This window comes from Artemia sp. Qi Xiang Cuo, chromosome 2, assembly GCF_049724085.1.
Source record: "Artemia sp. Qi Xiang Cuo chromosome 2, ASM4972408v1, whole genome shotgun sequence".
Lineage (NCBI taxonomy): Eukaryota > Metazoa > Arthropoda > Branchiopoda > Anostraca > Artemiidae > Artemia > Artemia sp. Qi Xiang Cuo.
This window is the reverse complement of record NC_142795.1, coordinates 66,534,042-66,558,600: the sequence shown is the minus strand read 5'-3', so window position 1 is coordinate 66,558,600 and position 24,559 is coordinate 66,534,042. Positions and strand designations below refer to the sequence as shown.

General features: G+C 30.8%; 1 protein-coding gene across 1 annotated transcript in view; it reads left to right on the top strand.

Annotated features, from left to right (window-relative positions):
- LOC148955521 (sialin-like) overlaps window positions 1-21,739 on the top strand; it is a 30,110-nt gene extending 8,371 nt beyond the window's left edge. Inside the window, exons 2-4 of the mRNA XM_089108227.1 lie at window positions 15,975-16,131; window positions 18,118-18,351; window positions 21,632-21,739. Of these exons, the coding sequence (XP_088964353.1) occupies window positions 15,975-16,131; window positions 18,118-18,351; window positions 21,632-21,667 (427 nt within the window). The 3' untranslated portion in view covers window positions 21,668-21,739. The remainder of the gene's footprint in view (window positions 1-15,974; window positions 16,132-18,117; window positions 18,352-21,631) is intronic.
- The last annotated feature ends 2,820 nt before the right edge of the window (window positions 21,740-24,559 follow it).

The window sequence follows — 24,559 nt, the reverse complement described above, 5'->3', positions numbered from 1 at the left end:
AGTAATGATGTAATATACTTGTATGTATGTATGAGATTAGCTTAAACAGATCTTAAAGATCTGAAGCCAAGTTGATTGGAAGTGAGGATGTTATTATTTTCCAAATGCTGAATTAGAGTTCTATTAACAAATCTCTCAAGCACCTTTACAACTGCAGAAGTAATGCTAATAGGATGGTAATTTCCTGCATTATCTTTGGGGCCTTTTTTGTGGATTGGTGTTATATAGGACTTTTTCCAATCTGACAGTAGTTCTCCATTTTGTAGGGGCAGCTGGAAGAGTCTACACAAAGGAGAACTGCGAACAATTCAGCATTTTTTGAGAAGCCTTGGGTGTATTCCATCTGATCCCTTGGATTTATTAGCAACAAGTTTTTCCAGGCTATTTAAGACCAAATCTTTGGTAATTGATAATTTTGGCATTGGATGACATATTAAGTTTGATTGTGCTGCAGGGATAGTTGAACAAGGTGGGATGGTGAAGGCAGAGGCACACTGGGTATTTAATACATTGGCCTTATCTATTGGCAATGAGTGGGTTATGCCATTATGTCTGAGGTTGGGAATGGTGTGATGGTTAGGATTCTTTGCAGAAACATGTCTTCAGAAGGATTTGGGATTTTGTAAGGTCCTTGTCTATTGTGTCTTGCAGCCTTGCTGACCATAATATTTTGTCTCCAGTAAGATGAGCTACAATACTTATAAAGTGTTTGGCCTAGTTAGTGGTAGTATTGTCTGTCAATAGCCGGGCCCCTCTTGTCAGTGTGTCAAATGCACTATAAATATGACTAAGGAACATGTTGCTTGGAGTTCCCTGAGCCAGGAGTTCCAAGAGAGCTCCTGCATTTTGCACTGCTTTGGACATTCTTTGTACTTGCAACAAAAAGAATAAAGAGGGTATGGATTTCAGCATCTGGATTGACTTGTGGGCTCTTTCATTCTTTTGTGACTGAAAAAATTGTATTTGTTGCTAAATTACTACTACCACTATCACTACTAAGAACTCTTTTGACTACAAAAAGAACCTGAAAATGACAAATATCAAATATTAGTCATATGCTTGTGAACTATTGAAAACTAAATTCTAATTTACTTAGGTGCAACTAAAGTTTTTTTTTTCTTTCATGTTGATTCAAAAGGGAACATGAAAAAGAGAATATAATCAAATGCTTAAAAAAAAATTTTCAAATAATTTATAACTTACTTATGTGAAACTGAAGCTTTTGTCTTCTGGGTTGACTCAAAAGGGAATATCAAAAATTAGTCATATGGGTAAGAACAGTTTTTTCAAATAATTTATGACTTACTTATGTAAAACTGAAGCCTTTGTCTTCTGGGTTGAGTCAAAAGGGAACCTGAAAAAGACAAATATCAAAAATTAGTCATATGGGTAAGAACATTTTTTTTTTCAAATAATTTATAACTTACTAATTTGAAACTGAAGCTTTTTTCTTCCAAGTTGACTCAAAAGGGAACCTGGAAAAGACTGACATCAAATATTAGTCATATGCTTAAGAATATATTTTTGCAACTTACTAAAATTCTAACTTACTTATGTGCAACTAAAGTTTTTTTCTTTCATGTTGACTCAAAAGGGAACATGAAAAAGAAAATATAGTCAAATGCTTAAGAACAATTTTTAAAATAATATATAACTTACTTATGTGAAACTGAAGCTTTTCTCTTCTGGGTTGACTCAAAAGGGAACATGAAAAAGACAAATATCAAAAACTAGTCATATGATTAAGAACAATTTTTTTTAAATAATTAATAACTTACTTACATGAAACTGAAGTTTTTTCTTCCAAGTTGCCTTAAAAGGGAACCTAGAAAAGACAAACATCAAATATTAGTCATATGCTTAAGAATATATTTTCGCAAATAATTTATAACATATGTGAAATTGAAATTGGGAGGGGGCATTTGCCCTCTGATCACTTTTGGCTAATAAAAAAGGCACTAGTCCTCTGAGTTTCCAATGAAATGAGTCCTTTTTGAAGCTTCTACAACAAAAATTTCTATGAAAACCATACATGCCCCAAGGGCATAAGTTACAACCCTTGTTCTGAGGGCTATCAGGGTGGGGGGGTGTCATCCTCAAAGACAGAAATTTCAGACCTTTCAACTACATTGAACAACATGGATATATCAAAATGTTGATCAGAAATGTTTGGGGAACTGATGGGTGTAGGGGGGGGGGGGGGTGATTCTCCCTCCAATTACTTTTGACTATTAAAAAGGACAATAGCCCTCTCAATTTCCAAAAAAAATGAGTCTTTTTGAAATTTTTATGACAATGCTTTTTATAAAAAACCTTTCATGCCCCCAGGGCTTAACTTACATCCTTAGCACTGAGGGCTGTGAGGGGGGGGGGGGGGTCGTCATACTCAAAGACACAATTTTCTGACCCTTCAACTACCTTCAACAAAATGGCTATATCAAAATGCTGATCGGAAGTGTTTGGGGAAATTTTGGGTGTGAGGGGGGGGGATTCGTCCTCCCATTGCTTTTGACTATTAATAAGAGCACTAGCCTTCTTTATTTCCAATTGAATGAGCCCTTTTTGAAGTTTATATGACAACGCTTTCTATAAAAACCTTAAATCCCCCTAGGAAATAACTTACAATCCTTGCCCTGAGGGCTGTGGGGGGGGGGGGGGGCTTCATCCTCAAAGACCTAATTATAAAAACTTTTAAGTACGCTGAACCCAATGCCTACTTCAAAATTTTGATTGGATTTGTTTGGGGAAATGGTGGGCGTGAGAGGGGGGTTAGTTGCTCTCCTATCACTTTCGACTATTAAAAAGGGCACTAGCCCTTTTAATCTCCAATCGAATGAGCCCTCTTTGAAGTTTCTTCAACAACGCTTTCTATAAAAACCTTGTATGCCCCAGGGTGTAGCTTACAACCCCTGCCCTGAGGGCTGTGGGGGAAGTGTCATCCTCAAAGACATAATTTCTGGACTTTTCAACTACATTGAACAAATGGCTATGTCACAACATTGATTGGATGTGGTTGGGGAAATGGTGGGCGCGAGAGGTGGGTTAGTTGCCCTAAAATCACTTTCGACTATTAAAAAACCTTATATGCCCCCAGGGCACAAGTTTCAACCCTTGCCCTGAGGGCTATGAGGGGGTTATCATCCTCAAAGACCTAATTTCCAGAACTTTCAACTATGTTGAACGAAATGGATTTCTCAAAATTTTGATTGGATGTGTTTGGGGAAATAGTCGGCGTGAGAGGGGGGTTAGGTGCCCTTCAATCACTTTCGACTATTACAAAGGGGACTAGCCCTTTCAATTTTCAATCGAATGAACCCTTTTTGATGTTTCTACAACATTGCTTTCTATAAAAACTTTATTTGCCCCCAGGGCATAACTTACAAACCTTGCCCTGAGGGCTGTGGGGGGTGTCCTTAAAGACCAGAATTTCCAATACTTTAATTACGTTGAACAAGCTGGCTATCTAAAAATTTTGATTGGATGTGTTTGGGGAAAAGGTGGGCGTGAGAGGGGGGTTAGCTTCCTTCAAATCACTTTCGACCATTAAAAAAAATTGGTATCTTTGGTAGAAAACTTGCTAGTTTGAACAAAAAACGTGTTATCATTGACGAAAATATTATTTATAAGAGAAATTTGAGTGTGTTAAGTAAAAGTGTGTTAGTTTTAAAGAAAACCTTGATAATTCGAAGAAAAAATTTGTTAGTGTTAAGAAAAATTTGCTACTTCTGACAGAAAACGTCTTATCATAACGAAAAAAATATTATTACTTCTAAGAAAGCTTGTTACTTCTAGTGGATAAGTTGTCATCATAACGAATAATTGTCATTTCTAAAACAAAAATTTGGTATCTTTGACAGAAAACTTGCTAGTTCAAGTAGAAAACTAGTTATCACTGCCAAAAGTGTTATTTCTAAGCAAAATTTGAGTGTGTTAAGTAAAAGTGTGTTAGTTCTAAGGTAAAATGTTGTTACTTTGATGAGAAAATTTGTTAATGTTAAGGAAAACTTGCTACTTCTGTCAGAAAACTTGTTATCATAACGAAAAAATTGTTTGTATCTTTGACAGAAAACTTGCTACTTCAAGCAGAAAACGTGTTGTCACTGACGAAAAGTGGTATTTCTAAGAGAAATTTGAGTGTGTTAAGTAAAAGTATGTTAGTGTTAAGGAAAAAGGTTTATGCATCGAAGAGAAAGTCTGTTAGTGTTAAGTAAAAGTTTGGTAGTAGTAATGGAAAATATTGATGTTTCGAAAAGAAAGTTTGTTAGTTTTAAGAAAATATAAGCCACTTCTGGCAGAAAACTTGTTATCATAACGAAAAAATTGTGACTTCTAAGAATTTTTTTTTTATCTTTGACAGAAAAATTGTTACATCCAACACACAAATATTTATCATTGACGAAAAAATTATTACTTTTAAGATAAATGTATTATCATTGACGGAAAGTCGGGTTAGCTGAGACAAATATGTTAATGTTTCGACAATGCCTAATAATTTGCAGAAGCAATTGAGCGTTCTTAGTAAACTCTTTTTAGTATTAAGGGAATATGTGAAGGCTGCGAAAAGGAAGATTGTTATTATTATGGAAATCGTGTAACTATTTTCAGAAAACTTACTATCATAACGAAAAATTTTTACTTCTAAGAAAAATGTTGTGTCATGCACAAAAAACTTGTTACTTCTCATAGATAACTAGCTATTATTGGCGAGAAAATTGTAACTTTTAAGTGGAATTTATTATCATTGACGGAAAGGTTGGTGTTATTAGAAAAAAATTGTTGCTCTTAAGAAAATATCTATTACTTCTGAGAGAAATTTGAGTTTGTTAAGTAAAAGTTTGTTAGTATTAAGGAAAAATTTGTTACTCTGCTGAGGAAATTTGTTAGTGTTAAGGAAAAATTGCTACTTCTGACAGAAAACTTGTTATCATAAACAAAAAAATTGTTACTTCTATGAAAAATTTGGTAAGATTCTACTTCTTACAGAAAACTTGTAATCATTGACGAAAAATTGTTACTTCTAAGAGAAATTTGATAGTGTTAAGTAAAAGTTTGTTAGTATTAAGGTAAAAGTTGTTACTTCAAGGAGAAAATTTTTTAGTGTTCAGGAAAAATGGCTACTTCTAACAAAAAACTTGTTATCATAAACGAAGATATTGTTATTTCTAAGAAAAAAAATTATCTCTCTGACCAAAAACTTGCTATTTCTAACAGAAAACTTGTTATAACTGACGAAAATTTGTTACTTTGATGAGAAACTTTGTTAGTGTTGAGGAAAACTTAATACTTCCGACAGAAAACTTGTTATCATATACGAAAAAGCTGTTCCTTCTAAGAAAAATATTGTATCTTTGAAAGAAAACTTGCTACTTCTAACAGAAAATTTGTTATCACTGACGACAAAATTTTTACTTTTGAGAGAAATTTATTATCGTTGACGGAAAGGTTGGTGCTTTTAGAAAAATATGTTACTGTTAAGACAATACCTATTACTTCTAAGAGGAATTTGAGTGTGTTAAGTAAACGTTTGTTAGTATTAAAGGGAAAATGTTAATACTTGGAAAAGAAAATTTGTTAGTGTTAAGGAAATCTTGCTACTTCTGTCCGAAAACTTGTTATCATAACGAAAAATTGTTACTTCTAAGAAAAATTTGGTATCATTGACAGAAAACTTGTTAGTTCTAATAGATAACTTGCTATTATTGACGAAAAAATTTTAACTTTTAAGTGAAATTTACTATCATTGACGGAAAGGTTGGTGTTATTAGAAAAAATTTGTTACTATTAAGAAAATATCTATTACTTCTGAGAGAAATTTGAGTGTGTTAATTAAAAGTTTGTTAGTATTAAGGAAAAAGTTGTTACTCTGATGAGGAAATTTGTTAGTGTTAAGGAAAACTTGCTACTTCTGACAGAAAACTCGTTATGATAAACGAAAAAATTGTTACTTCTAAGAAAAACTTGGTATCTTTGGCAGAAAACTTACTACTTCTTACAGAAAACTTGTAATCACTGACGAAAAATTGTTACTTCTAAGAGAAATTTGATAGTGTTAAGTAAAAGTTTATTAGTGTCAAGGTAAAAGTTGTTACTTCAAGGAGAAATTTTTTAGTGTTAAGGAAAATTGTCTACTTCTAACAGAAAACTTGTTATCATAAACGAAGATATTGTTATTTCTAAGAAAAAATTTGTCTCTTTGACAGAAAACTTGCTACTTCTAACTGAAAACTTGTTATAACTGACGAAAAATTTTCGATTCTATGAGAAACTTTGTTAGTTTTTAGGATAACTTGCCGCTTCAGGCAAGAAACTTGTTATCATTGTCGAAATAGTTGTCACTTCTAAGAAAGATATGGTATCTTTGCAAGAAAACTTCCTACTTCTAACAGAATTTTTTTTATCAATGACGAAAAATTGTTACTTCTAAGATAAATTTATTACCTTTTATGTAAAACTTAGGGATATTAGAAAAATTTGTTACAGTTAAGAAAAATCTATTACTTCTAAGAGAGATTTGATAGTGTTAAGTAAAAGCCTATTAGTATGAAGGAAAAAGTTGTTACTTCGAAGAGAAAATTTGTTAGTGTGAAGGAAAACTTGGTACTTCTGACAGAAAACTTTTTATCATAAACGGAAAAAAAATTGTTACTTCTAAGAAAAACTTGGTATCTTTGACAGAAAACTTGTTATCACTGACGAAAAAATGGTTACTTCTAAGAGAAATTTCATAGTATTAAGTAAAAGTTTGTTAGTATTGAGGAAAAAGTTGTTACCTTGAAGAGAAAATTTGTTAGTGTGAAAGAAAACTTGCTACTTCTGACAGAAAACTTGCTACTCCGGACAGAAAACTTGCAATCATAAACGAAAAAATTGTTACTTCTAAGAAAAATTTGGTATCTATGACAGAAAACTCTGTTAGTGTTAATGAAAAAATTGTTACTTTGATGAGAAAATTTGTTAATGTTAAGGAAAACTTGCCACTTTTGATAGAAAACTTTATCGTGAACGTAAAGAAATTATACTTCTACGAAAAATTTGATAGTTTTAAGTAGAAGTTTGTTAGTATTGAGGAACAAGTTGTTACTTCGAAGAGAAAATTTGTTAGTGTTAAGGAAAACTTGCTACTTCTGACAGAAAACTTTTTATCATAAACGAAAAAATTTTTACTTCTAAGAAAAATCTCGTATCTTTGACAGAAAACTTGCTACTTCTTACAAAAAAATTGTAACAATTGTTTCCTTAACACTAACAGAGTTTTAGTTACAACTTTCAAATTTCTCTTAGAAGTAACAATTTTTCGTCGTTGATAACAAATTTTCTGTTAGAACTATCAAGTTTTCTGTCAAAGATACCGAATTTTTCTTAGAAGTAAAAATTTTTTCGTTTATGATAGCAAGTTTTCTGTCAGAAGTAGCAAGTTTACCTTTTCACACTAAAAAATTTTTTCTTCGAAGTAACAACTATTTCCCCAATACTAACAAACTTTTACTTGATACTATCAAGTTTCTCTTAGAAGTAACCATTTTTTCGTCAGTGATAACAAATTTTCTGTTAGAACTAACAAGTTTTATGTTAAAGATACCAAATTTTTCTTAGAAGTACCAATTTTTGTTTATGATAGCAAGTTCTCTGTCAAAATTAGCAAGTTTTCCTTTCACACTAACAAATTTTTTCTTCGAAGTAACAACTTTTTTCCTTAATACTAGCAAAGTTTTACTTAATACTATCCAATTTCTTTGAGAAGTGACCATTTTTTCGCCAGTGATAACAAGTTTTCTTTAAGAAATAGTAAGTTTTCTGTCAAAGATACCAAATTTTTCTTAGAAATAACAATTTCTTCGTTTATGATAACAAGTTTTCTGTTTGAAGCAGCAATTTTCACGTAAAACTAACAAATTTTCTCCTCGAAGTAACAACTTTTGCCTTAATACAAACAAACTTTTACTTAACACTATCAAATTTCTCTTAGAAGTAAAAATTTTTCGTAAGTGATAACAAGTTTTCTGTAAGAAGTAGAAAGTATTCTGCCAAAGATCCCAGATTTTTCTTAGAAGTAACAAATTTTTCCTTTATGATGACAAGTTTTCTGTCAGAATTAGCAAGTTTTCTACCAAAGATACCAGATTTTTCTTAGAAGTAACAAATTTTTCGTTTATGATAACAAATTTTCTGTCAGAAGTAGCAAGGTTTCCTTAACACTAACAAATTTTGTCTTCGAAGTAACATTTTTTTTCTCAATACTAAAAAACTTCCAATTAAAACCATCAAATTTTTCGTTAAGGCATATTTTCTTTCCGATAATAATAAAAAATCTTCTGTCAAAGGTAGCATATTTTCTTTAACCCAGGATACTTTTCTCATCAAAGCAAAATTTAGTTTTTTAACAGTATCAGAGTTATAGTTATAACTATCAAATTTCTCTTAGAAGTGACAATTTTTCGTCAGTGATAACAAATTTTCTGTTAGAACTGTCAAGTTTTCTGTCAAAGATACCAAATTTTTCTTAGAAGCAACAATTTTTTCGTTTATGATTGCAAGTTTTCTGTCAGAAGTAGCAAGTTTTCTGTCAGAATTAGCAAGTTTTCCTTTCACACTAACAAATTTTCTCTTCGAAGTAAAAACTTTTTCCTCAATACTAACAAACTTTTACTTAATACTATCAAATTTCTCTTAGAAGTAACCTTTTTTTCGTCAGTGATAACAAATTTTCTGTCAAAGATGCTAGGTTTTTCTTAGAAGTAACAATTTTTTTCGTTTATGATAACAAGTTTTCTGTCAAAAGTAGCAAGTTTTCCTTCACCCTAACAAATTTTCTCTTCGAAGTAACCACTTTTTCATTAATATTAATTGGCTTTTACTTAACACTATCAAATTTCTCTTAGAAGTAATAGTTTTTTCTTAACTGTAACAAATTTTTTCTAATACCCCCAAGTTTTACGTCAAAGACAATAAATTTCTCTTAGAAGTAAAATTTTGTCGTTAGTGATAAAAAAATTTTTGTTAGAAGTAGCAAGTTTTCTTTCAAAGATACCATATATTTCTTAGAAGTAACAACTTTTTCGTCTATTATAACAAGTTTTCTGTCGGAAGTAGCAAGTTTTCCTCAACACAAACAAAGTTTCTCATCGAAGAGACTATTTTTAGTCAGTTATAACAAGTTTTCTGTTAAAAGTAACAAGTTTTCTGTCAAAGAGACCAAATTTTTCTTAGAAATAACAATATCTGCGTTTAAAATAACAAGTTTTCTTTTAGAAGTAGCAATTTTTCCTTAAAACTAAAAAGTTTTCTCCTTGAAGTAACAGTTTTTGCCTTATTACTATCAAACTTTTACTTAACACTATCAAATTTCTCTTAGAAGTAACAATTTTTCGTCAGTGATTACAAGTTTTCTGTAAGAAGTAGAATGTTTTCTGTCAAAGATACCAAATTTTTCATAGAAGTAACAATTTTTTCGTTTATAATAACAAGTTTTCTGTCAGAAGTAGCAAGTTTTTCATAATACTAACAAATTTCCTCATCGGAGTTACAACTTTTTCCTTAATACTAACAAACTTTTACTTAACACACTCAAATTTCTCTCAGAAGTAACAGATATTACCTTAACAGTAACAAATTTTTTCTAATTATACCAACCTTTCCGTCAATGATAATAAATTTCACTTAAAAGTTACAATTTTTTCGCCAATAATAGCAAGTTATCTATCAGAACTAACAAGTTTTCTGTCAATGATACCAAATTTTTCTTAGAAGTAACAATTTTTCGTTATGATAACAAGTTTTCTGATAGAAGTAGCAAGATTTCCTTAACACTAACAAATTTTCTTTTCGAAGTATTAACAATTTCCCTTTAATACTAACAAACTTTTACTTAACACACTCAAATTTCCCTAAGAAGTAATAGGTATTTTCTTAACAGTAACATATTATCTAAAAGCACCAACCTTTCCGTCAATGATAATAAATTTCTCTAGAAGTAAAAATTTTGTCGTCAGTGATAACAAGTTTTCTGTCAAAGATACTAGGTTTTTCTTAGAAGTAACATTTTTTTTCGTTTATTATAACAAGTTTTCTGTCAGAAGTAGCAAGTTTTCCTTCACCCTAACAAATTTTCTCTTCGAAGTAACCACTTTTTCATTAGTATTAATAGGCTTTTACTTAACACTATCAAATTTCTCTTAGAAGTAACAAGTTTTTCTTAAATGTAACAAGTTTTTCTAATAGCACCAAGTTTTACGTCAAAGATAATAAATTTCTCTTAGAAGTAAAACTTTTGTCGTCAGAGATAGCAAAATTTTTGTTAGAAGTAGCAAGTTTTCTTTCAAAGATACCATATATTTCTTAGAAGTAACAACTTTTTCGTCTATGATAACAAGTTTTCTGTCGGAAAGTAGCAAGTTTTCCTCAACACTAACAAGGTTTCTCATCGAAGTAACAATTTTTCGTCAGTTATAACAAGTTTTCTGTTAGAAGTAGTAAGTTTTCTGTCAAATAGACAAATTTTTCTTAGAAATAACAATATCTTCGTTTATGATAACAAGTTTTCTGTTAGGAGTAGCAATTTTTCCTTAACACTAAAAAATGTTCTCCTTGAAGTAACAGCTTTTACCTTAATACTAACAAACTTTTACTTAACACTATCACATTTCTCTTAGAAGTAACAATTTTTCGTCAGTGATTACAAGTTTTCTGTAAGAATTGAATGTTTTCTGTCAAAGATACCAAATTTTTCATAGAAGTAACAATTTTTTCGTTTATAATAACAAGTTTTCTGTCAGAAGTAGCAAGTTTTTCATAACACTAACAAATTTCCTCATCGGAGTTACAACTTTTTCCTTAATACTAACAAACTTTTACGTAACACACTCAAATTTCTCTCAGAAGTAACATATATTTTCTTAACAGTAACAAATTTTTTCTAATAACACCAACCTTTCCGTCAATGATAATAAATTTCACTTAAAAGCTACAATTTTTTCACCAATAATAGCAAGTTATCTATTAGAAGTAACAAGTTTTCTGTCAATGGTACCAAATTTTTCTTAGAAGTAACAATATTTCCTTATGATAGGAAGTTTTCTAACAGAAGTAATAAGATTTCCTTAACACTAACAAATTTTCTTTTCGAAGTATTAACATTTCCCTTTACTTAACACACTAAAATTTCTCTTAGAAGTAATAGGTATTTTCTTAACAGTAATATATTTTTTTAAAAGCACCAACCTTTCCGTCAATGATAATAAATTTCTCTTAGAAGTAAAAACTTTGTCGTCAGTGATAACAAATTTTCTGTTAGAAGTAGCAAGTTTTCTTTCAAAGATACCATATTTTCCTTAGAAGTAACAACTTTTTCCTCTATGATAACAAGTTTTCTGTCGGAAGTACTAAGTTCTCCACAACACTAACAAAGTTTCTCATCGAAGTAACAGTTTTTCAGTCAGTTATAACAAGTTTTCTGTTAGAAGTAGCAAGTTTTCTGTCAAAGAGACAAATTTTTTCTTAGAAATAACAATATCTTCGTTTATGATAACAAGTTTTCTTTTAGAAGTAGCCATTTTCCTTAACACTAAAAGATTTTCTCCTTGAAGTAACAACTTTTATATTAATACTAACAAACTTTTACTTAACACTATCAAATTTCTCATAGAAGTAACAATTTTTCGTCAGTGATAACAAGTTTTCTGTAAGAAGTACAATGTTTTCTGCCAAAGATACCAGATTTTTCTTCGAAGTAACGATTTTTTCGTTTATGATAACAAGTTTTCTGTCAGAAGTAGCAAGTTTTTCATAACACTAACAAATTTCCTCATCGGAGTTACAACTTTTTCCTTAATACTAACAAACTTTTACGTAACACACTCAAATTTCTCTCAGAAGTAATATATATTTTGTTAACAGTAACAAATTTTTTATAATAACATCATCCTTTCCGTCCATGATATTAAATTTCACTTAAAATTTACAATTTTTTCACCAATAATAGCTAGCTATCTATGAGAAGTAACAAGTTTTTTGTCCATGGTATTAAATTGTTCTTAGAAAGAACAATATTTTATTATGATAGTAATTTTTCTGACAAAAGTTATACGGTTGCCTAAATACTAAAAAATTTTCTCTTCGAATCCTCCACATTTTCCCTTTAATACTAACAAACTTTTACTTAAAACACTCAATTTTCTCTTAGAATTAATAGGTATTTTCGTAACAGTAACATATTTTTCTAAGAGCACCAACCTATCCGGCACTGATAATAAATTTCTCTTAGAAGTAAAAACTTTGTCGTCAGTGATAACAAATTTTCTGTTAGAAGTAGCAAGTTTTCTTTCAAAGATACAATCTTTTCTTAGAAGTAACAACTTTTTCGTCTATGATAACAAGTTTTCTGTCGGAAGTACTAAGTTTTCCTCAACACTAACAAAGTTTCTCATCGAAGTAACAGTTTTTCAGTCAGTTATAACAAGTTTTCTGTTAGAAGTAGCAAGTTTTCTGTCAAAGAGACAAATTTTTTCTTAGAAATAACAATATCTTCGTTTATGATAACAAGTTTTCTGTTAGAAGTAGCCATTTTTCCTTAACACTAAAAGATTTTCTCCTTGAAGTAACAACTTTTATATTAATACTAACAAACTTTTACTTAACACTATCAAATTTCTCATAGAAGTAACAATTTTTCGTCAGTGATAACAAGTTTTCTGTAAGAAGTACAATGTTTTCTGCCAAAGATACCAGATTTTTCTTCGAAGTAACGATTTTTTCGTTTATGATAACAAGTTTTCTGTCAGAAGTGGCAAGTTTTTCTTAACACTAACAAATTGTCTCTTCGAAGTAACAACTTTTTCCTCAATACTAACAAACGTCTACTTAAAACTATCAAATTGTTCGTAGAAGTATAATTTTTTCAATTCAAGATAAAAAGACTTTTGTCAAAAGTAGCAAATTTTTCTCAACACTAAACCATTTTCTCATCAAAGTAACATTGTTTTCATTAACACTAACAGAGTTATAGTTATACCTATCAAATTTTTCTTAGAAATAACAATTTTTTGTCAGTGATAACAACATTTTCTGTATCAGAGAACATTTCAAAGTTTCTTCTGTCAAAGATACCAAATTTTTCTTAGAAGTAACAATTTTTTCGTTTATGATATGTACAAGTTTTCTGTCAGAAATAGCAAGTTTTCTGTCAGAAGTAGCAAGTTTTCTGTCAGAAGTAGCAACGCCCAGGATGGTAGAAATAGGGATAGATGGTATCCTAGTCTACGTAAATTATGTGTAGGAAAAGAAAACAGTAATGGATACAGACTTTTTCGGTTTTAGTAAACCGAAGACTGGCAGGATCAATACAAGATACTAGGGTATATAGGAGTGCCGTTATTAATGTTAAAAGTAAAGATCACCATCTGGTAGTGTCAAGGGTTAATTTAAATCTTAAATATCAGAAGGGTAACTGCCTCCCGGGAAGCTATGATGTTGGTAGACTCCAGGATGAGAATTTGAGAGAAACTTTCCAGGAACAATTTTTAGGAAAATTTTAAATTTGATAATGTGGAAGATAGTTGGAATAATTTTAGAAAAATAATTTGTGAGCTAAGGAAAAAATTGTTACTTTGATGAGAAAATTTGTTAGTGTTAAGGAAAACTTGCTACTTTTGACAGAAAATTTTTTATAATGAACGGAAAAAATTAAACTTCTACGAAAAATTTGATAGTTTTAAGTAGAAGTTTGTTAGTATTGAGGGGAAAAAATGTTACTTCGAAGACAAAATTTGTTAGTGTTAAGAAAACTTGCTACTTCTGACAGAAAATTTGTTATCATAAAGGAAAAAATTGTTACTTCTAAGAGAAATCTGGTGTCTTTGGTAGAAAACTTGCTACTTCTGACAGAAAACTTGTTATCAAGGAAAGAATTGTTACTTCTAGAAAAATCTGGTGTCTTTGGCAGAAAACTTGTTATCACTGACGAAAAATTTTTACTTCTAAGAGAAATTTGATAGTGTTAAGTAAAAGTTTGTTAGTATTAAGGCAAAAGTTGTTACTTCGAGGAGAAAATTTGTTAGTGTTAAGGAAAAATTGCTACTTCTAACATAAAACTTTTTATCATAAACGACGATATTGTTATTTCTAAGAAAAATTTGGTCTCTTTGATTGAAAACTTGCTACTTCTTACAGAAAACTTGTTATCACTCACGAAAAAAGGTTACTTCTAAGAGAAATAGTAAAAGTTTGTTAGTGTTGAGGAAAAAGTTGTTACTTCGAAGAGACAATTTGTTAGTGTGAAAGGAAAACTTGCTAATTCTGACAGAAAACTTACTATCATAAACGAAAAAATGGTTACTTCTAAGAAAAATTTGGTATCTTTGACATAAAACTTGTTAGTTCTAAGAGAAAATTTGTTATCACTGACGAAAAAATGGTTACTGCAAAGACAAATTTGATAGTATTAAGTGAAATTTTGTTAGTATTAAGGATAAAAATTGCTACTTCGAAGAGAAAATTTGTTAGTGTGAAAGGAAAACTTGCTACTTCTGATAGAAAACTTGCTATCGTAAATGAAAAAATTGTTACTTTTAAGAAAAATTTGGTATCTTTGACAGAAAACTTGTTAGTTCTAACAAAAAATTTGTTATCACTGACGAAAAATTGTTACTTCTAAGAGAAATTTGATAGTTGTAACTAAAACTCTGTTAGTGTTAAGGAAAAAATTTTTACTTTGATGAGAAAATGTGTTAGTGTTAAGGAAAACTTTTGACAGAAAACTTTTATGTCATTGGTCATGTACTAAAGCACAATCATTTTCCCGAAACGAATTTTAACTTTAAACGAGTAGGCGATGTTAGTTTTACTCTAAAATTCAATAGGTTAGTCAAAGGGCTTAGAAGTCAATTGCTTGAAATTGGCGAGTAATCAGCGATTTTTTGTCGAAGGACTTAGAATTGCTCGAAATTTGCTCTTAAATCGATCAGTCATATGCCAAATAATATTGTTTTCTTAAACGAATTGTAACTCTTTCGTTCGAATTCAAAATTTCTGTCTCTGTTTGACTCAAAAAATTTCAAATATTTGTCCTTTTTTAAAACCCTAGTCTTTTTTCAAAGAGTTTATAACTATACTTCTTTTCGGGATCTCTTTTGGTCCAACATCGACGAAAAAAACTTTTGTTTTAAGCAAATTAGTTACAAAATGTTAGTAAAAAAATCCAGGGTTTTAGCAAACGATAAATATTTAGATTTTCCGTTTTAATTATCTCTTTTGAGTCAATATCGGGGAAGAAACTTCAATTTCGAGTTGTTGATAACTCTTAAAAAAGGGAAGAAAAGGAGCTTTTACGAAAAGGGAAGTATTACAGCTCGGAGCTAGAGTCGGAACAATTATATTTAAAGTTTCAAGAGTCAAAGTTGGAATCGGTATATTAAAAATATCTGGAGTCGGAGTCGGTATAACTTATAATTGACTCCAAAGTCCTAGCTGTTACACCTTACAACTTTTTTGCAATAAACGGAAAGCAGCAGGATTGAAAAAAAAAAAAAAGAAAAAAAAAAAAACAAAAGAAAGTTGCGGTGCAGCGAAGTGCCAAATTCTACTATTTTGCGCCGTAAAAAGAAAATATTTATCATTCAACAAATTGACAACCCTGCTGCAACACAATTTAATATAGATAATTTCGGAGACCACACTGCCTTTCCATGACGATAAAATAAAAGTCCAAAATAGGGATAAAATCCCTTTTAATAGACAATGTATAGAAAATTCACAAAAAATACCAGATATTTCTACTGATGAGAGTTTTACTACTGATGACGGTCACTGTATATGTGACCGAAATATCTGGTATTTTTTGTGAATTTTCTATACATTGTCTATTACAAAGGATTTTATCCCTATTTTGGACTTTCATTTTATCACAATTTAATAAAAACCCAAGACTATTAAGGGTTAACTTTGACTTGAATTTATGTAGAGTTTACACACTTTCTTTATAGGAGCTCAAAGCCATGGTTAGCAAGGCGTTATCAGATAGCAATACTTTCATTTTTTGGTTTTTTCAACGTCTATGCTTTGCGTGTAAATTTAAGCATTGCTGTTGTCAAGATGACTGAAGAAATAGAAGCTGAAGATGCACATTTAAATAACTATACAGTAAGTTTTCTAATTGTATATTTCAGTTAGTTAAGTTGATAGTTTAATTTCTAAAACTTATTCAATTTATTAATGGTATTGATTAGATTATTAAGTCTTTACCGAAAACGGATAGGAATCAACTTGAATAATCAAGTAGAACATAAAATGAAAAGAAACTACCCCAAATAAGAGTGGTAATCCAGTCTCCTCGAACCCCCTACAGGCTAGGGCGTCATTTGTGTTTTACAGAAAGCGAAATATATTTCTAATAGTTTACATTTTCAATTATAGGCTAGCACTGAAAATTCAAGAACTGAAGGACTATTATAATAATGAAGGATTTGCATTCTTTTGCTAATTACAATGTCTATCGTATCCCCCCCCCCCCGAAAATTCCCCCTGCAGAAAATTAATCTCTTTCGAGAACTCCCCAAGCCCTCTATTGAGTAGTACCCTCTTCTCCGCGAAAAATTCTTCCCACATGTAAAATTAAGCAGCCAAAGGCAAACTAAGACTAATAAAAAGAATAAAGAAAAGAAGGAATTAGGGATATTCTAGCTGTATCACAAAATACTTTTAGAATATGCAGTGTTGGATCAAACAGTTAGGGGTGACGAAGGGTAAGCAAGGAGTTACTCGCCAATAGTAACTAAAACTCATGCTTCTTAGTCTCAGCCTGTTATCTCTGGGCACTTTCATCATAGGGCAACTCTTCTGCAGTTGCAACTGATTTTATAATTTTCAAATTGTTTTCTTTAACCTTTATCTTACCCTGCTACGATGAATCAACCCCCTTAAAAACCCGAAAAAGAATTGAAATAGATACAAATTTATAAGATAAATATTGTAGGATATTTTGCAACATACATTCTGCCTGTATTTAGGAGCATAGATAGAATTTCCAAGATTTCTTCTTTTCATCATTATTTTTTTTCATTCTTTTTTGGGAGTTCAGTTTCATTTGCGGGAAATGTTCTGCGGGGAATACACAGAGTACCGCTAATTAAACTACCTTTTATTCGTTTCTTATGCATTTATGATTGGAAAATCTGTCTTCATGGGACTGTCTATTCAACTATTTTAAATAACAACATAATGGCAACGTTTTAAATAACAACGACAATGCAACGTAATGACAAAGTTTCGCACCTTCAGAGAGGTAAAGAATCATAGAATCAAGCTTTTATAATATCAAACGATTACCAAAAATGGTAGGTGCTATGCCTGGAGCCAAGATACTGTAATTTTAGCTTTTATAATAGAAATCAGATTTTTACGTAGCAATTTAGCTACTGCCTAAATACATTGGCTAATGTAGAACTGAAAGCCAATTTAAGGATGCATCGAAAAATAGTGAGGTCTTCTATCTTGATTTCAACATATCAAAGAAATTCATAGCCAAGAAATAATGAGGTCTTGCTATGTTGATTTCAACATAGCCAAGAAATTTCACCATAGCCAAATATATGCTTTTTTAAAAGAAACTTTTTAAACACACCCAAAGGATGTTTGTTTGTTTTTTTTTAGAAAAAAGATTGAGGCATAGCCAGAAACTCGCACACACCGCTTTTAGCTACGGTATTGGTTGTAGAACAAACATGTTGTATATAAATTGCAGTGTAACTTAACAACAAAAAAAGGGGCTAAGTTCAAAGAATCTCTCAAAAGTATATACTTATGACTGTGTTTCAAAAAATATGTTTAAGGAAATAGCGGTTTGAATAAGTTTGATTCATTATGTATGTGTCTTTTCTTTTACCTTCAAAACTGCTTTTTTAGCTTTAAAATGTTAAATGGTCAATGATTATTCTGTTAAAAATGAAAGCCCTGTCAGAAGCAATTTTACATTTTTAAAAACCTTATGTGACTCAGTATGACAGGCCTAGTTCGCTGATGTGAAATTGCTTAAATGGTCTAGGGAAATAGTGTATTCTTTACTGGGTAAGGTCAAATTTTGTGAATAAATTTGTTGTTTTTATGTAATTTCTGCTGTTATACTTTTAGTATCGAGAATTTGACTGGGATTCAAAACAACAGGGATTATTGTTAAGTTCGTTTTTCTACGGATATATTGTCACTCAAATTCCTGGCGGCTGGCTGGCTCCATATGTCGGTGCAGCAAAATTGTTTGGGTTTGGAATCCTCGCTACAGCTATAGCTACGCTTTTCACCCCAGTCATTGCCAAAGAAGGACTAGAAGCGCTTATTGCTGTCCGAATTCTAGAAGGGCTTTTTGAGGTATTTATTAATTTAGTCTGTTAAACTGTAATCATCGTTTCCTCTTCTTTACGAATATTTTTCTTCCTTTAGGCTGCAATTTATTTAATGTTGGAACACTGGTATGCCACCTTCAATGGCGGATTAAGTGGGAAAGTGAGTGTAAAGCCTCACTGACATGACTTTCGATTGATGCTCTGAAAATTCTTTATGTAGGAGCAGGGTAATTCCTTAGAGGGCATAACCCAAGGAAGCCTAGGAAACAATATCATTTTCCTGAACTTCTTTAGTGGCTATGAAAGATGGACAAGTCAAGTTCCTTTTAGTCATTATTAAACTATAGCAAAATCTTGACAACTTTGGAAATAAGCTGAAAATAGAGCATCATCAACATTCCTTTCCTTCAAATTGCTTTACTAATTCCTAAAGATTTGGCAACAGTTTCTATATCGCTGTTTCGGACTGCTAAATTTTGCTACAGTATTTACTTTAAGTATTTGAAAAATTATTGTTAATTAATTAGAGCTCTGTAAGCATTGGCTAATTTATGCTTTAAGAAAGCTGCACGCGCTGTTAATTATATATATGTATGTATATATATATATATATATATATATATATATATATATATATATATATATATATATATATATATATATATATATATATATATATATATATATATATATATATATATATATATATATATATATATATATATATATATATATATATATATATATATATATATATATATATATATATATATATATATATATATATATATATATATATATATATATATATATATATATATATATATATATATATATATATATATATATATATATATATATATATATATATATATATATATATATATATATATATATATATATATATATATATATATATATATATATATATATATATATATATATATATATATATATATATATATATATTTTTTTTTTTTTTTTATATATATATATATAGCTATCGGACATGAGGATCCAGAAAAGAATTTTCAGACAGAATTAGCTTCTAGTCTATATTGGGGCTCTGGGGTTTGGGGTTTTGCTAAAGCAGCTAAGCTAGAAGTAGTTCAGCTAAAATATTTTAGAGAGAATTTTAGGCATGAAGGATTCATTTAGTTCAGTGGCACTGAAAGGAGATTTGGGGCTTTTCTCCTTGAGGAGTGTTAGATTGGTTAGAATGGTAAAATTCTGGGAGAAGATAATTAGGCTACCTAGAGTTCCGGCTTCATTAAGGCAGCTTATTTGAGGGAGCTTGAAGTACAGTGGACCTGAGTTCCTGGTCAAATCAGGTCAAGCAAATACTGGACCTTTGTGGACTTTCGGAGATGTGGAATGAAAGGAAGTCCAGCGAACCCTGAATGACTAAGAAATCCAAGAGTGGCAAGCTCATAAGGACCAATCTATGTCTTTGAGGTTTACACCCAAACCAAAGACGGTTTGGGGGAGGATGTTTATTTTAAATTTGGGTTGAGTAAAGAGGATTTGAAGAATTTGTTGTTGGTAAGAGGGGATAGTTTGGATTCAGGTGAGAGAAGGAAATTTTGGGAAAGTTTAGGCTGGCGGCTGGCCTCTATTTTTGCCCAATGTGTGGATTGGTGAATGAAAACTTATCTTAATTTTGTATCCGAGTGTGAAGAGTTGTCTGAGTTGCGGAATGAATGTTTTGGACGACTGTTTAGGAGTGAATGCTGGTTAATTGAGCGGATGGCTGAGAGGAACGCATGTGCTTTTAAACAGTTGTGTAAGTTTCTTCGTTTAGGGATTAAATATATGGAATCATGTTTGGGGGGATAGTTTGTTATTATTTTAGGATTTGAATTTTATTATATTGTGTTTGTTGGTTAAAAGTTGAATCTTGGTGGTTTTTTTTTTTTTTTTTTTTTTTTTTATTATTATTATTATTATTTTTATCTAAAGTTGTATTTTGTTCCTGAGCTTTGGTTTGTAGATTTGGTTTGTTGCTATGGACGAAAGGCTTCTTGCAATAAATTATATATATATATATATATATATATATATATATATATATATATATATATATATATATATATATATATATATATATATATATATATATATATATATATATATATATATATATATATATATATATATATATATATATATATATATATATATATATATATATATATATATATATGTATATATATATATATATATATATATATATATATATATATATATATATATATATATATATATATATATATATATATATATATATATATATATATATATATATATATATATATATATATATATATATATATATATATATATATATATATATATCTGGGAGTAGGGGTGGTGACCACTCTACGTATCATGTTGAAAGGATATTGATTGTGGTTCTTGGCGTCCAGAAATGGACTGAGTATTGTGTATTATGTGCGATTTATTTTTTGTCTGTAAATAAGCCCATTGAATTAAAATTAAATTAAATTAAAAAAAAAGAAGGATATATAATACATATATATACTTCCTCGATTAATCATGGCAGAAATAGTGGTTTAGGAAGAGTAGTTTCGTTATCATTGATAGTAGTAGTAGTCAATGTAGGATTAGCGGGATTAGGAATAAAACACGTTGGGAATAGCCATTTTAGGAACAGTCATGGTAGGAGTAGAATTGGTAGCAGCAGTGGTTGTAAGAGTACTACCGCCGCCACGAGTAGTTGCAATAGGAGCCTTGTTGCATGGTCCATCGTAGCTCTCTCATTAGTAGTCATGTTTGGGGTTTTAAACGTTGCAAGAATAGTAGGAGGGCTCGTAGCTTTCTTCCAACGCTGTTAATATTTTTTGAAGTTGGGTAATTTCTTTAACGCTAAACTCCTTCAGATTTTGTATCGTAACTTAAGATGTTAATGTAATTCACGTTTGATGATTAATATCTAATAATTTAATAAGGTTTCTTAAATGATTCTATAACAATAATGAGTAGAAAAAGGTTCAGTGTTTGTAGATGTACAAGTTTGTGGACTGGGGATATCCGGATCGAGGACACCATCTTGGGCCCTCAAATTAGGCAGACTAAAATTTCTACCTGATTCTAACTTCGTGAAGATATAACGCATCCTTTTTTCGAATGTAATGTATCTATGAAGATACTATGTTGAAATGTGTTATTTGCAAAATTTGGTGTCCTTGCCACTTGGGCTGCGTGCATCCTGTTGTCCCCAGAGGTATTGTTTTAGAGTTTTGACAGTTCCTATTTTAAATGGCTATAAGGAATATTTTTTGTAGTGCTACGTTGGGCTATGGAGACACAGCAGGATGTAAAATGAATCATGGGATGCCCTTTGAACCGTTTCGTCGTTTAAAAAGTGCTTTTGAAATTGCATTTGATTGAGGTGAGTCCTCTTCAAACTCGTACCTTTGTTTGTTCTTTAAAAAATAACTAGCCTGCAATGTGTCATTTTGCCTTTTAAGAATCGTTCTCTTTATTTTAATGGTAATTTATGTTAACGTTCTGAGAACTACTCAAATTAAGACCTTATTTTATGAATTGTACGGATTCATGAAGGTATAGCCCATTGGTGCGAGAAACCAATTGTGGCCCTTTGTTATTATAATTCATGTCTAACTCGGCATTATAAAAGTAGAACTTCTATCTTTGCTAGTAATCTGCGTCTTCTTTGAATTATAGATTTTTATACTAGAATATTGTCATAGTCATAGGCTACTGCTTCGATGTTTCCGAAGACTCATTCTGTTATGTTCAAGGCGCCCCACAGGAAGTAGAAAAATTATCTGAAAATGATTCCATTTAAATAATCAATGGACTTTGATCATCTGTATGAAATTTGATTCGTATTGTACGAGTATTATAGTTTGCATATAACTTCTATTTATTTCTTAGGGAGTCACCTCTTCCAGCAATGCATGCTTTGTGGAGCAATTGGGCCCTCCAATGGAAAGAAGTCGACTTGCAACAATTGGATATTCTGGCAATTATGTTGGTACTGTTGTAGCTATGATTACTTGTGGATTTTTAGCCGAACATGCTGGATGGGAATCAGTTTTCTATGTTTACGGTAATATTCGCTTTTTTGATCATAGATGATGTGAGTGTTTCAGAGGCCGATCAAATTCCACTTTTTATATCTTTTGAGGTTTTACCCAATAATATTTGAATGAATTTTGAATTAGTGCATTCAGAGGGATAATTCCTAAAATAAGGATTAGTATAATTCCCAAATATTAATCCTGTATTTATTTGAGTAATATAGGCAGGAAAAACAAGCAAGGCTATTTGGTTTCGAAGTGGTCAGGAGATATGGTTGGTGAAGACATATATTAACTAAAAAAAATTTATTCGCCACTGACAATTTATTTTAGCCAGTTCAGTTTCGCACTGAGATTTAGGGAGATCAACGAGAGGAAATTTCTGTGAGTAGTATTTGCAGAGGGTCTTTAATTTACATTGAATCCCAGTTCCCAGCCCTGTCTAATACCCTGATCTGGTCATTTATGGCTGATTTTGCTCTTTTTTCTTACAACAGTTCGTGAATGGTGTTAATTTGAAGTAAAGAAACACAACAAAATCAGCAAACTTTGTAGTGTAGCCTATGGCTGTATCCAGGAATTAGGGGATGGAGAAGGTGTGAATTCAATTAAACTGGAAGCATCTCTGATAATCCAGAATAGATGTTTTTGAGCTTAATAAAATAAGAGTTTTGTTATTGCGGTGTTAAATTCAGAAGAGTACACAAACTGGGTAACCGGCCAAAACTCGTATGAGTAGCCACCGTCAGGCTGTTTTCGCTTGAATGATTTTACCGTCTATTGTCAGAACTTGGCTTTAAGCTCGGTTCTGTCCCAATTTTACGTGATTGTCATGACTTAAAGCGAAAAATCGGAATGTTAACAATCGATAAAAGAGCACTGTAGATGCGTTCAATTCTACAGTTTTGTTTAGAAGCCCAGTGTTAATTTGTGTTTATTTAACCAAGCTCAAAAGATTAACAACTTCATTTGATTTAATTTTTCAATTGACTGATTTTGTAGATTTTTCGAAGAAAAACTCAGAAACTATTATTATCATCTGTTCTAACTACATACTCTCTTTAATGTATGAATAACGAAGAAAGAAAAAAAAGGCTTTTTAGGTGGGGGGCTAAACTGTATCTCCTAATTATGATAAAAATATAACAAATGCCATTAAGTAATTTGATAATACATTTGTAAATTCGATAAAACGGCATTCAGTTTTATTTGGCAACTCTGGTGCATTGTAGAAATAAAAACGAAAGGAAATGAGCATAAAAGTTAGTCCAGTATTGTCCTATAGAAAAGCTGGTGTCTCACAAATGTGAGAAACTGTTGTGATGTGATCAAGCCCTTTAAATCTCTCTGTGGCTCTACCACATCAAATGACTCGTGCTATTTTTTTCGCAATAGGGGTAATTCTTTTCAAGATAGATAGACTAGCTGCTTAGCATCCCTGTAAACTGTCTCTCATTGAATGAGTTTGAATCCATGACACCGTTTGTTACGTTCCTTTTGATATTTTTCTAATTCAATTTTGTAGTGTTTTAATCTCGTTTTTAAAAAATTTTTCGGGATTAGGAGATCTTTTCCCTCTGTGACTCCAAATGAGCAGAGTGGAACATCACCTGTTCAGTTAATGAGGGACTTCCACGCAAAGTCTACTGGTGCAATTAAATGGTGATGCTTGTGTCTGTAGAAGCTAATGGCCATAATATCTTGATTGGTTTTGAAATTAAGCGTGAACAGTTATTTGTCAGGTTAGCTAATTTGTCTGGGTTAGTTAACGTAATAACTTAGCCATATATTATACTAATTCTTTAAGATGACACGGTATAATTTCGGATGACTCATAAGGTTATTATCTGAAGTTACAAAATACTCTAAAGTAGAACCACTTCTGACCCGGCTTTACAAAGTTGGAATCGATCTTAGATTGTCAAGTTTTATATTTTTTCCCTTTTTGATTGTTTTTTTTTTCAATTACATCTTTTACGGTGTTTTTAATCAAGATGTTTCTTCAATATTAGAAATATTAAAAATTTTAATTGTGCAAATACTATGGTCTAAGTCTTTCTGTTTGAACAGGCTGTTTTTTCAAGGATAATGTTTTCTCCTCCTTTTCTCTAGGTTTAAATTCGTAAATAGAACCTGAGCGTATGAACGCTTAAAGAACCGCAGAGA